Below are 15194 nucleotides of genomic sequence, written 5' to 3' on the forward strand. Positions count from 1 at the left end.
GCACTGTTTAATTATTTTATATTTTCCCACAGACTATTCAAACTGTTTAAAAGCCATCAGAATGAATGGTAAGTCTGTGTGCATTTCTGAAAGTCCTTTATGTAGACTCTAAGGAATTTTAGTGTTTAATTGTAAGATATTAGTATAAATACTGTAACACTGTTAAAGTATACAGTGTAAAGCGTTACAAAAATTAATTTTTAGGCTTTGTTTTGATGTTCATGTTTTGGACGTTTCAACTTTGAACATGAACTTTTAAAAGCAACTTTCAAATTAGTTTATTCTAATGATTTTTGACCAACATTTGATCAGTGAAGTGTTCAACCCTGTATTATTTAATAAGTATTGCTTATATTGCATAAAATCTGGAATCAAGTTGAAAGATTCCAGCACAGGAATAGATAACTGGCATTTTAAATATCAAACCCAATTATTTTGTTAACAACTCAACTGAAATGCATGTGTGATTAAGAAACCTACTAAATAAATACAGGCTAATTACAAGGATTTCTTTAAACAAATGTACATTTGTGGTGTTTAATTTTCTGATCCATGATTATGTTGTATAAACTTTTATTTGTAATCCACAAATAATGTAGACTGGTAAAGAACAAGAAAAGGAACATTATGCAAATATGCAATAGTTTTAAATTGTTTACTATAAAATTTGTGATTGTGATAAAAAACAAACATTAATTATAGAAGACTTAAAGTTGTGCAACTCTTACTGAAAGTAAAATGGTTGAAGTAGCAAGAAGACAAGGTTAATATAATTCCACCATCAACAAAAGTTTAACTTCTATATTTTATGATGAAGTGATAAAGAACACACTTTTAGACTAAAATGTCTGGTACATCATTAATTAGGTCAGCAGATGACCTGTTTAATGGACACTTGCTAAGCAACAAACAAAATTGTAACTAAATTAAACATTATAAATCTGGTAATACACACCTAAATTTGACTTGTAGTCAATTGTTAATTACGCAGTCACGTACATTATGTACGAAGTGCTGTGCCTATATAATTGAGGTTAATCGTTGTCTTGGTATTGGCACTGAAACTAATAAACTTTTGACTGGGTAAAGAACCATTGAATCATATTTTCTGGAAAATATTGGGAAAGTTTCACTTGAGAGGTGTAAACTGGTACCTTGATAATGACACTGAAACCTTTGGCTATATCAAGAACCATTAAATCATGTTTTGTGGAATGTGTTGGGGATGTTCCACTTGATAAGTGACAAACTTCATATTAAAAGTGGTAATTTTGAGGGTGAATACAAGAATTTACCCACCAAGTTTCTGTAACACTGAAAAGAACTGTAAACAAGCACACACCCAAAAAAATTCTGATAGGGACATATCATCAAACTGAAGTCATGTACGTGTCTCTCCTGTTTTGAAGTTTTCACTTTGTCGTATGTTTCAAGGTTGTTGTTTTTCTACCTCTAAAACTTCATATCACACTTTTTAGCAGTTATCTTAAAGCATTAAAACTTTGTGTAAGTAAAGTTGTAGATCTGTTAAAGTGTAACATTTGTTCAAAGCATGTACAATTTAAATTGTAAAATGAATACCTATATTAATACATCTGTCAATTCTGGAAGATTGTTAAATTCCAAATTTCATGTTCTATAATTAACAATGGGGGAAGGGAAGAGTATTATATATTTAAGCACATTTTTGTAATTATTTATGCACCAAACTTGTTGGTCCATGGCTGTTAGCTGCAGGACTGTTAATAACATATGGATCATGCATAAAACTTAACAAAAGTACCATAAATTATTTTGTAAATTGTTTTAATTATTATCAATTTTTATTATATGAATAAATGATTTAACTTTTTTTTAAGGCAATTATTAATATTTTATGCTTTAACAAGCAATAACAAAATTACAAATAAAGTGGAATTATTAAGTCACTGTTAGTAAATGGTATTTAAACAAGTAAATTGTTTGTGGGATGTTCATATTTACTGTGTAAAAAATGTTTTTATCACTCTAACATTTACTTTTTATCTTGATTAGACTGTCCTATAGGTATATTGGTTGAGATCACCTCAACAGATACTGACCTGTCATCCCCTGTGTTTGAAACCTCTCTAACCAAGGAATATCCAGCCAAATAAAGTAAATACACAGAAGGAAGTACAGGAAACACAAAGTAACTTTTGGACTGATGATGCTACCTTAATTGACCTGCCAGGAAGAAAGTTTGCATCAGAATTTAGCATGAATGGAATAATTCATAGGTCACCCTTTTATGAAAAACTTCTTGACATTATAGATAATGAACCAGAAAAAGAAACGCATCAAATTCATGATAAACAAAACCATACTTTAGAAGTTTTGTGTAAAAAACAAACTCAAAATAATGTGCCATTACATTTGTTTTGCTCTGATGAAGATAGCTTGCAGGACAGTGCTGTGTACTGTTACTACACAAGCTTTTCAAAATAGTTTGCCTAATAAAACTGAAACCATTCATGTAAGCACCTTAAGTTCTAACAAGTCCAATGTCACCGCTGTAAAGAGTAGTTCATGGAATCCTTCTGTAGTTGGTGAAGGTAAGTTTGGTTAGCTCTTATGTTTAAATAAAAATATGACTGTTGATTTGAACAGAAATAAACACTTTTGGTTATTTCACAGAAAAAAGGTTGAAAGATTTTGGATTATAATAGCAGAAGCTCAGTAAAGTTATTTTAAAATTGATACATGTATTACATACCTTGAAATATCTGCATAATACATGTAGTAGTTACTGTGTTGAAGTTTAAAGCACTTAATGAAATTTGCTTTTTAAAAGCTTTCACTAATATGCATGTTATCATATCTCCTAATGGTTGGATGAATGTTGGTTTGTAAGGAAAAAATTTGAATAAAAGATGATAAAAAATAAATTGACGTTTTAAAAGTAAAAATGTTTATTTTTCAGATGGCTACCTTCATCAGGCAGTAAAGACTATACCAGTGACATAAGCTTGTCAAAACATTGTACATTTGTAATAAACAGTTCTTCACTATCAATTCCAGCTATGTAGAAACTATTTTCAAGTAAACATTGTATATTCAGTACTTTTATGTAGTCTGTAATCTTATGTATGGACATTAAGAATACATTTCAATATATGTTACTTTTGTTCAGGTGGCTTCCAAGATTAAAATTTGATGGTAAAATTCCACAAATGTGCCTATTCTGACATGGCCAGGTGATTAGGGCACTTGGTACAAATCTGAGAGTCGTGGGTTCCAGTCCCTATCCCATCAAACTTGCTCTCCCTTATAGTTGTTGAGGCATCTCAATGTGACAGTCAATTTTGCTATTTGTTGGTAAAAGAGTAGCCCAAGATTTGACAGTAGGTGGTGATGGCTAACTGCCTTTTTTTTAGTCTATCACTGCTAAAGTAGAGGCAACTAGTGCAGATAGCCTTCTTGTTGCTTTGCACAAAATTCAAAACAAATCAAAGATGCAAACGAGGTCTACTCGTCTTCATTTGAAAGAAGAAATATTTTCTGTCAGAAGACCATTTAATTTTTTTAAAATAGTTCAAGTTGATTGCTTTAAAATATAATTTATTGGTCTTTTACAATTTTGCTAGTCTCAAGTCTAATGTTCTTGTGTAGCTGATTTCATGCTAGATGGTCGTAATGTAGATATAATTAACAATCATATGGCCCACACCCGTGTTCATGATGCTCCTTTCCATAATTCTTTTGAGCCTTATTTCAGGTGTATGTTCTGGAAGAATTAAACACTATTGCTTTCAAAAAATAACAACTTATAATGATTTTGAATGTCAATCAGTTTTGTGTTTTCAAGAAGTTTTTGGATGATATACTTCTGTACTAAAGCTGTTTGATTCAGTGATTTTTTGCTAATGATGTATCTTAATGTGTTATCTTCAGTGAGAGCTTTCTTTGTGATATGTAAATTTGCTACTTAGTGCTGTCTCTTTCAAGATTTGTCTGCTGGTGGGACAATGGTACGTTTATGCTACAATTCGGGGTTGGATTCCTTGTGGTAAACATAGCAGATAAGCAATGTGGCTTTGCACTGAAACATGAACATTGAGGAATCTTGTTCACATTATGGAGAACCTTTTATCACAATAATAAACTATAGTTGTGTGTACTGTAACCTTCCATTGCTATAATGACTTAGAGTTTTTTTGTTGTTTTTTCATCTAACAGTGGACACTTTATAAAAATGGCACTTATGTGCTGATCATTTGGACTCATTGTACATGTAAATGGGTGCATGATCTTGATGAGCAAAGCAAGGTGAGAGCAGCGAGAGAGATCATTGTGTTGAGTGGTGGGATTATAAATTACAATATATTGGGCTTTGAGAAAGAGGTGTTAAAACTTATGAAGGTGTTTATTAATTGATAGGACACCTATATATAAATGTACATTATATGTATACTTTAATTTCCAATAATACATTTAAAAAATCTGTTAAACATTTATCTCAAAATAATATTTCTGTTTACATTCCAGCATACTATCTACCTCTTATGTAACTTGCCCATAATAACTTGGGTGCTCCTTGTATTTCAAAACATTTATATGAGTTAATTAGGGCAAATTATTTCAATTATTTGTTCACGTATGATTACATGTTATAGTAGACTAGCAAAAAATTAAATAAAAATGCTGCCATTGTTTTAGCTCATTTCTAAAAGAAACCTGGCATGGGATGGATTAGTGTGAGAACCAGTTAAGTGATATACATGTAAACAATTTTATGTAGAATGATTTTTTTTTTTTAAATTAATGTAAACCTTTTTTCCTGGAAAGATGATGGAAACCTTGGTGAGCAATTCTCAAGGATCAAAGGGTTCCATTTTTTATTTCAAGGTTTGTAGCCATGGTAATGTTACTCATTTACTATTCCAGGTTTTACAGTACACCTATTAGATATGTTTAATCATATAATGTTTGTGTTCTAAAAATGGGCTGTTTGTGTAGATCATGATGAACAGTCAAACAGTTTCCCTCTTAAAAGTATCAAAAACCTGCAACTGCTAGTCCAGTCATGGTTTAATTAATTATGAGACTTTTTCATTAGTACAAGAAAGAAAGAAAATATTATTTTTTCATAGCAATAGTGTACAGTATTAAATATTACTCACCCTCATTCTGATATTTTATGATTTAAATAAACTGATTGAAAAATTATATTTGATCTGGTTTACTTAGTTCAAACCCTGAAGAGTCCTGGTATTAGATAGATTTTTTCAGCATTTGACATATTAGATATCATGTGGTTGACATATTATATACTTTTTTTTATTTTCTTGTTACTGAAGTGTAGGGAAAAGAAACAAAATATCAGTGAAGTGTAGGAGTGGATGAAGAAAAATTGGAGTTGTTAGGCTAATTTGTAGGCCTAAATATTACTGAAGCTATCTTGCTCTAATTTGAATCATTCTGGTTTTGTTTCCAGTGCACAGTTTATATGACTCAATAGAAAACTTATTCTGAAACTTTGAAAATTAGACTGTTATTAACTAACTATTAATTTTAGGTATAAGATATCTGTTTTAAATAACTAACTCCAAGATACTTTGCAAGGAATGATAATGATTTTCCTTGGAAGTTGTTAATAAAATACATCAGTATGCCTGAAAAATACTCAATGAACTAGTCTAATAACAGAGATATTTTAAGAGTAATTTTTCTAAGGGGTTGTCTGTTTATTTCTCAGTGTTTTATACAAAAAGTTTATAATTTTCTATGTTGCTTTTAGACGACAAATTCAGCAACATCTCGATTAAAACCCCCAAATTCGCTGTCAAGATATTGTAGCAGTTCTGGATCTTCGCTGTCAACTCTGTTCGCTTCGTCTTGTCTTCCTAGTAAATCAAGATTGCCGATAGCAGTACGTTCAGTTGAAAGTGTATCGAGAGACCAACTCCCATTGAAACTTTACCTTGATAAAACAACTAGAAAGGCCAGAGGTGCAAGTCTGAAGCTGAAACAACCAATCACCACCGAGATATTGGAGACTAAACGTCACGTCATGGATCAAAAGCCTTTGTAGTGATGAAATGTGCTCCTTTGAAAGCTATAGTACCTGTATCACAAATGTTTAAACCAGTAGATCATGGAATTAGTAAAATAGGAAACACCAGTAATCCCAGTCAAAGAGGTAAGGAATAAATGAGTGAACAAGGAAGAAAATTAGAAGAAAAACAATCATTGATTTGTTTATGTCAGTGAAGTTTATTCTTATATCATTAAGTTTCCCATGAAGGATTGTGTTTTATTATTGTAAAACATATTTTGTGTTCAATAATTTTGACCAGTTTTTTGTAAGTATATAAAATTATTGTACAACTTTTGATTAAAGTGTGAATGATTGGTATTTTAAGAAATATAGCCAATTTACTTTAAGGTAGGTAGCTGAATGAATTTTTGTTTTGTTGCATTATTAGTATTATTTATAAGGACAGCAAAAGAAATACATTTGTAATTTGAGGAATTATTGTTATATGTAGTTTAACATAATTAAATACACATAGTTCTTAGTAACTTTGATATGGATTGTGAGTAATTTAAATGTATATATTTTACTGGTATCACATTCCTCCATTACCTCTTGACAGTATTTGTTTTTTTTTTTTTTGGAATTTTGCACAAAGCTACTTGAGGGCTATCTGTGCTAGCTGTCCCTAATTTATCAGTGTAAGACTAGAGGGAAGGCACCTAGTCATCACCACCCACTGCCAACTCTTGGGCTACTCTTTTACCAACAAATAATGGGATTGATCGTCACATAACGCCCCCACAGCTGGGAGGGCGAGCATGTTTGGAGCGACTCGGGCGCGAACCCACGACCCTCAGATTACGAAGCGCACGCCTTAACGCGCTAGGCTATGCCAGGCCCTCTCTTGACAGTAGCTGAAGTTTTTATTGAAAATAAATTGGTGTTCATTTATTTTAAATTTAGAAGCAATAAAATCAGTTAATAGTTAACAAAATTAGGTCGTACAGTTAACCTGTCTATTAGTGTCACTCCAGGGGTTAAAATGCTACAATTTATGGGTCATTATATTATTTGATATAAATTATTCTTTATACAAAATATCATCACTAAACAAGCATGATTGAGAAAACTGTTCAAACATACTACAAAAAATTGTTTTCAGTTTTTGTATTTTTCATTACTTACTTATTTAGTCTTTCCATGTAATTCTTCTTTCCTTTTTAGCTGATAATTCTTACAAAACCTTAACAAGCATGCAGCGAATGAGTATCTATCCTGGTGTTGGCATTCCTACTCCATCTTCGAAGGTCCTTGACATATCTCTGTCCTCTTCTGCTCTCACATCAACTCAGAGTAAACCACCTTAAGTTTCATGCTTTCAGAGTTGTTTGTTGTTAATTTCCTTAACAAAATGGTTGAGTAGCAAGCAAATAAATATTTTCCCAAAATGTAAATCGAAAAGAACAAAGGTTCTAAGACTGGTATACCAATTATAAGCTTATAGAATAAGTCACTCTCACACTACAGTTAATTCATTAGTCAACCTTTATCATCACCTATAAGTGAAAGGTATAAGGTTAGTGATGAAGATTTACTACTTTTGTTATTTGAAATGTAAGTTTCTGAAGAGGAAACATTTTTTCCTCCAGGCTGACTTCAGATTCTTCCAGCCCATTAACTTTTCTGGACAATAAAAAAGGGAGAGTTCCAAAACATGTTACCAGACTTCCAGTGTCTTTTTGACAGTAATGTTCAAAACCAGTCATCATTTAATCTAGAATAAATTCTTTAATGAGGTAAAATATATACAAGTATCTCTATTTTTACATTATCAATACTACCTGTGTGGTAATTTTAGAGTTAACAGCTAGAAGATGCATCATTTCCTTGCATTTAGAAAAAAGTTTGTTTATTTATGGCTTCTCAAAAAAGATATTGACGAACTACAAATAAAGATGAATTTCATATTTATGTATCAGTAGAACACTTTATCTTTTCTTAGGTACTTCTTGCAGTTTCAAAACAGTCACTAAATTACCCATCAGTTAGTGGAGGAATGTTATTAAGTTTTATAGTGCATGAAACTGGCATTTTTATTTTTAATAATTCTTTGATTGTGACTTGTTTTCTGATTCATGAAAGAATACAGGATGGTATTTATATCAGAAAGTCTTTGTCGTGTTGTACTTGGCTTTATGTCTATTTCTGCCTTAAGAAGCATCTTGGAAAGTTGATGTTCAATTTAATTTGGCATAATTTAATTAATGCATATAATTTTTACCACACCCAGAAAAAAAAACAACAAAAAACTTAAGTTTTTCTCAATTTGATATTTCTCTTTACAAAAAGGAAATCTTAAAAACAGTATTTTGTCAGGACTTTTGGTGGCACAACATGGTTAATTAGGTTTTGTAACTAAAGCTTCCAAATATATTATGTACTAAATTGGAAACAAGTTGACTTTTTGATTTTATTTCATTAATAAAAACTTGTTTTACATTTTTTGGTGTTTTTTTTTAATTACTTATGTTGCATTTATTTTATTTTATGTACCCCTGGAAAGTTTACAGACACAGTGCTAAAGTAACCTGTTTTGTAGCTTAGTGCTGAAAACTGTTCCTTTTTAATTTTTTAGAAAAAGATAATTTTCTTTGTTTTATAGAATTTTATATCCAGTGTCAGAAGTTCGTATGTTAATCTAGCAAGAAAGAAAGTCAGTCATATTTAATGTGTCAAGTCATTTACGGATTTATAACTTGGAAACATGAACACGAAATCATATTTCATTTGGTGATTGGCTTAGCCAAGAAATATACATTACTAACTGTTTGAGTGACACACAAACAATGAAAGAATGCTTTTATCAGACACTGTAAGCATCTATTTACAGATTACAAAAATGTGCCATTAAACTAAATTTACAATGAATAAGAGCAATTCAACCTCTTACAGTTGTAGTTGAGATTTTTAATTGTTCATGTTGAATTTGAGCTGCTGATAGATGGAACTAGTGAATATGTTTAAAAGTGAAATTTCAAATGAGCTTTAGCAAGTTTTATTGTTTTATGGAAATCATCATACTTGCCATTAACAAAAGCACTTAAGAGAACTAACACTAAGGCGTTACCTGGTGACAAAGAGATAAGTCTGGAGGATTATAAGTAGCTAAAACGTGGTTTTTGATACTGAAGTTCAAACAAATCATCGATTTCCACAAAAGTATATTATTGTAAGTAGAATATAAATGACAGGCTAAATAAAATGAAGTTATTTACTAACCCATGCAAAGCTGTGTTCTAGTCTGTGATGCTTACAGAATATTTCCATTTGGTGCATAGATATCTGTTGAATAAATTATCTCATTTTTGTCCACTAGAGCTCTTGTTTTACACTTTTTGTTTGTAATTGAGTATAATTATACCATGGGCTGTCTGTAATGTACAAGTCTTGTGTACTGAACCTCAGAGGTTTGCATTAGAATCAATCAAACTCATGCTGGGAGTTTTATATTTATCTAACTTCTTTTTATGAAGAGAAACACTTGAATTAAAATGTTTAGAATACAATTTAATGATAAAAAGTTAATATACTTTTGATGAAATAGTCTTTCCTTAAAGTTTGAATTTGTAATGGAAAGAAATTTATTACAAATGTACAACCTTTCTCTCAGCAATGGAAACCCACATTAATTAAAGAATCTCGTTTATACTATTGCCAGAAATATACCAGTTTTAACTTCAATACTGTTAGTATCAGGGTCTATGTGCGCTTTCAAATTTAGTAAAATATATCAATGTTCATACTTCTAACTTCCAATCTCTTAAACAAAGGCATAGACTTGTTATAGAGTTGTTGTTGTTGTTGTTTAGGGGGGGTTCTTTTTCCTAAAAAGTGGTCATTTTTCGTCTATGTAAATAACTTAGGTAAAAGTCAAGTGTTTATTTGAAGAAATCAAAAGTTGGGACATAGTGGACCTTTCAAACTTTTAAGAACATTAAGATGGTCCTTTAAGGCTCCCTCATGGTAACACCTGTCATTTTGTTTTCTACGTGTGTACAACATTTGTTAGAGCTTGGAAGATGAGAAATGTTGTCTCTTGACACGCACACACACACACCAGCAGATAGCCCGAGTTGGCTTTGTTGAATGAAAACACACACACTCGTGTATTGTTGAACAGCGATGTTCATTAGTATTTTCATAATCGCCAAAATTTTGGAGAATGTGTTAACATTACCGCACATGACGAAAAACATTAACTGTGTTTTTGTACATAGACTCAGTCATAGAGGGACATAAAAGTACATAATCATGCTTACAGTTATTTACTGATACAATCAATTATATTAAAAAAAAAAAGTGGTAGAAGTAAAGCGCTAATTCATCACAGGTCAATGGCCGTTTCGCCACATGAGTAAAAGATATCTTTGTTTTTGTAAGTATAGAAAGGTAGAAAAATACATATTTTTTTAAATTATTTATCGATAGAATTAATTATATTTAATAAATAGGTGGTAGAAGTAAAGCACCAATTTGTCATGGATCAATGGCCGTTTTGCTACATGTTGCGACCGTGTTGGACACTGAGGTTGAAGAGGATTGTTGGTGAGTGGGGTGACTGCGGAAACTCGCTAGCTTGAGAAGACAAAATATTTGATATTCCCACCACAGAACATACCAACGCAACTATGGGTCACTCTTAGACCACTGTCAATAAAAGAAATAATGTGAAAGCCGTGTAATCATTGTTATAAGCATTCATGTGCGTTAAGTTATTAACTTGGTCATACACTGTTAATATTCAATTTAGTTACTAGAGATTGGTATATTAATACTAGTAATAATAGATAGATAAAACTTTTGGATTAAGATTTATTTGGAAGCTTATTTGTTGCTATGATTAGTAGTGACCCTGCTGGAGCAAAGGTAGGTTTACGGTATTAGAATGCTAAAATATTGGCTTCGATTTCCTGTCGAGTAACATCTTTTCGATAAAAATTACCAGCACCATACATTTCATATAATAACTTCCTCAAGCTAATGTGATTGTCAGGATAAAGTACAAAGATGGCGAAACCACGAACCGGGATCGCAGTTTCAACTTCTGTATAAACTTAGACGTCTAATATTTAATCTCGAAATTTAGTAATTCGTTCAGAGGTCAAAAAGAGAGAAGTTTCTGAAAACATGAATTTTGCGAAGTTTAATTGTGAAGTAATCTCAAGCGAAGCGTAAATTACGAAAATAATGCGTGAATTAAAATACTGTATAATTTTTAAATTAAAGTTAACTTAGGTTAACAGTTATGCTCTATAGTTTATCACCATGTTATCGTACTCTTAAGTTTAAGTCTAAGGGTTTAGGATTTTCACAACAACGAACAAATTCACTAACCCATAATTTTTTCAACTTGCAAGTTAGTAAAACGTTACTGAACTTAAGTCATTCGAAGACTTGATTTATTACCATTCATGACGGAAGACTTTTATTATAGTAGTAAGACCAATAGTCAAAATTTCCGTTAAGGGGTCACCTGATTGGAGATTCAGATATTAGTATTTCAGTGGGAAAAGCATTTTACAAGCCAATGATAACGAAGATTAAATCCGTTTACGACAGCACTGAAATAATCTACAATGTTAGGCTTAGATTCTTTAGCCCTCCGCTAGTACAGCGGTATGTCTTCGCAGTTACAATGCTAAAATCAGGGGTTCGATTCCCCTCGGTGGGCTCAGCCCGATGTGGCTTTGCTATAAGAAAACACGTACTGTATATAGATTCTTTAGATTACGTGGCCGTTCCTCCTCGTGACCATCCCTGCAGCACGTGCGTCCTGTTAAACAAAGTTACGATCTTTTTGTTGTTGTTTATTTTATAACATATATAGCGACTTAGTAAGACGAATACAAGGTGGGGTGAATAGTATAGTTTAGAAACAAACCGTCCTCTTTGATCTGTTTTTATTTTATGTTTGCGTGCTTTCCAACCACGCTAAATGATAGCACCATTGCTATTATGTAACAAAATAATTTTATTTTTCGTGAAGGAGAAACGAGTGGGCTTATTAGTTTTTATTTACTATGTTTCAAGGAGAATCGACCTCAACTCAGTTTTGTCTAATGATCTATGTGAATAAGGATCCACGACAAACAACTTTCAGTGATGTCGAGAAACCCACTTGTAACAGGTGGTCTTGTACTTAAGGTACTTTACTCTTAAATGATTAACAAATTGTATATATTGATTTTGATTTTAACGTGCTGTGTAATATGATTTTGTGTAATTATGATGTTTGTTTTTTTTAATTTCGCGCAAAGCTACCTGAAGGTTATCTGCACTCGCCATCCCTAATTTAGCAGTGTAAGACTAGTTATCACCACCCACTGCCAACTCTTAAGCTACTCTTTTACCAGCGAATAGGGTGATTGACCGTACATTATAATGCCCCCACAGCTGAAAGGGCAAGCATATTTGGTGTGGTGAGGATTCGAACCCGCGATCCTCAGTTTACGAGTCGAGTGCCTTAAACACCTGGCCGTGCCGGGACATCCAATTGTGAATCATAAGGTTATCTATAAACATCGTTACTGCCCGAACGTTAGCGTCTTCAGTCTGTGAATCCGAGGGTTCAATATTCGCGTTCTGTTGCTTGAATGAAGAGCACTTGAGTCTTCGGTTATTATTATTCGATCGTACAAGGTAGTTCAAGAGTTGGCGGTGGTTGCTGTTGACTGGTTACCATCTTTCTAGATTGTGTTCATTCAAATTATGAGAATGATAAACTTCGTTAAAAATCTAAAACAAGACATCGTATTATCATGTTTTATTCTATCAGAAACTTTTGTGTCGCGTTTTACGTTAAAGAACGTGGGACGTATAAAGTTGTTTCGTACATTCATGTTTGGGGAATAAAAACTAACTTTTGGGAACCGCACCTCTTAATATTTCAGTAATGAATTTGGAATAATATTCGGGAATGCAGACTGCTTGCGCGCACACAGTATTCCTGTTGATATATGTTAGCTTTAACTCTATGACAGCTTTCCTGATATTATTTCATGTGCTATGACGAAATAGAGTTGAATTATTAGCAATAACTGGGGGAGGTGGGTAGCTCGGAGAGTGAGTGTTATTTAAAAATAAAAATTAATCTCTCTAGAAATGACTTTAGGGTTGTTGTTTTTCACTTAAGCTATAAATCAACTTTTTCTCTTGTCGTGTCTGTCGTCTGATAGTATTTTTAGCTTTTCGTGGCCAACGAGTCGGGATCGCTGAAATTAGCAGTGAAATCTGATGATCCAGTTTGTCGACGTCTGGATTTGGGCATAAGCCTAACTTTTACTGTGTTTAGTTGTTTGTTTTTACGCTGCTTTAATCCATTCAGTAATTAAGTGGCAAGTCTGATGGCTTATAAAACTAAAAAATCTGGTTTTGATACCGCTGGTGGGAACAGCAACAAACAGACAAAATTTTAACTTGAACCTATAAAGCACCGTAAAAACAATTTTTTTTAAACTATTGTAAGTAGGAAACATATAAATGATGTAAAAATAATCGCGAAATTCTCTTGTTTTGGTTTCGAGATTATTGCTACTCTCGTGTAATGATGAGTTGGTGTTTCCGGTTCCGGTGTAATACCATAAGAAAGCAATATAATATTCACAAGACAGAGCTGAATTACGAAATACGTTTAAAATCGCCCAGCATAGCCAAGTGGGTTAAGGCGTTCGACTCGTAATCTGAGGGTCGCGGGTCCGAAACCCCGTCGCACCAAACATGCTCGCTCTTTCAGCCGTGGGGACGTTATAATGTGACGGTCAATCCCACTATTCGTTGATGAAAGAGTAGTCCAACAGTTGGCGGTAAGTGGTGATGACTAGTTGCTAAATTAGGGACGGCTAGCACAGATAGCCCTCGTATAGCTTTGCGCGAAATTCAAAAACAAAACGTTTAAAATGGATGATTAGAAAAAAAAATTAAATGAAGGAAAAAAAAAACAAGAGAAATAATAAAAGGAAGAAAAAAAACAAAAAAAAACTTCTTGTTCGTCCATGCATGGACTGAGCCCTGAAATGGGCCTGAGTATGATGTTATACTTTTACTCTGGCCCAAAGCTTAAAAAAAAAAAAATCCTAAAGACAGACGCTATAATCGTTCGGGAGGGAGGAAGAGGTCAAATGTACCTGACCCTCCTGGGTATTTAACAACATCAATACCCAAATACCGACACAGTGAAACTTGGAACTAAAATGGACGATACTGAAAGTAGCTAATGTTTTTGTATAAAAGTAAAGTAGTGCATAAGAAATTGGAGATTTAATCTTAGAACTACGGTTTTTTAAAACAAATGGCTTCCAGTTTCGTGACTGTTGACTAAAACGTTTCCTTGTCCAATCTGAGACACGCTGAAAATAAATAATCAAAAACATCATTAACCCTTAAACAGCGGGAATGTTGTAGGTACCAACATCAGTTGATGATGGCCGACGTTTAAGGGTTAATATTGTAATTAACAACTGCGTTGCGGAGTTCCCGTATGTATTATATATAGGAAATTGTTTACATTATCCAACTGCTTTGCCAATTCTTTACATCTAGTACCCCCACCCTCTGCAAATGGCTCAGCGTTAAGTCTGTTTGTTGGCTTGTAACGCTAAAAAAGTGGGTTTCAACACTCGTGGTGGGCACAGAACGGAGAGCGCATTTATGTAACTGTGCGTTTAATAATGAATAAACAAGTATAGCGAGTGTTGTAATAAAACCAACAATGTAACTCACTATGTGGCTTTACCGGTAGGAAGTGATATTAAAACAAATCGGTAATTTTAGGGTTAAAACGATACTAAAGTACATTCGGTTATATGGGTCAGACTTGAACATGAAACCAAAAGAGAAAACAATACTGGAACTTGTATTACGTTTTTTGCTGTATGAGTAACGAGAAAACTGATTACAATGAATACATAAAGAATTTCGAATTGTTTAACATGTCGGTAAAAACAAAAGTTATGTGTGAACAGCCATGGAATGCGAGAAAATATATTAGAATGTTTAATGGAATTTGAATGTAGACTGACTTGTGATTAAACACAAATGTTGTAGGACAGTAAGATAAATCGAATAACAGAATACTTGAATGATTAAGATATTAATGTTAACAGAATGTGTAAGCATTGGTATAACTCTCAAATTAGAT

The 15194-nt window shown here is 32.7% G+C and overlaps 1 protein-coding gene across 9 annotated transcripts in view; it reads left to right on the plus strand.

Annotated features, from left to right (window-relative positions):
• LOC143247191 (uncharacterized) overlaps positions 1 to 9286 on the plus strand; it is a 110426-nt gene extending 101140 nt beyond the window's left edge. For 3 of the 9 annotated variants that reach the window (XM_076494845.1, XM_076494844.1, XM_076494847.1), the window contains 5 exons: positions 33 to 68; positions 2035 to 2573; positions 4807 to 4866; positions 5759 to 6160; positions 7223 to 9286. In XM_076494845.1, the coding sequence (XP_076350960.1) occupies positions 4807 to 4866; positions 5759 to 6052 (354 nt within the window). In that variant the 5' untranslated portion in view covers positions 33 to 68; positions 2035 to 2573 and the 3' untranslated portion in view covers positions 6053 to 6160; positions 7223 to 9286. Of the gene's footprint in view, positions 1 to 32; positions 69 to 2034; positions 2574 to 2941; positions 3061 to 4806; positions 4867 to 5758; positions 6161 to 7222 lie in introns of all 9 variants that reach the window. The other 6 variants (XR_013026427.1, XM_076494848.1, XM_076494849.1 and 3 more) reach the window with 4 other exon arrangements.
• The last annotated feature ends 5908 nt before the right edge of the window (positions 9287 to 15194 follow it).

This window comes from Tachypleus tridentatus, chromosome 3 (assembly GCF_004210375.1).
Source record: "Tachypleus tridentatus isolate NWPU-2018 chromosome 3, ASM421037v1, whole genome shotgun sequence".
Classification (NCBI taxonomy): domain Eukaryota; kingdom Metazoa; phylum Arthropoda; class Merostomata; order Xiphosura; family Limulidae; genus Tachypleus; species Tachypleus tridentatus.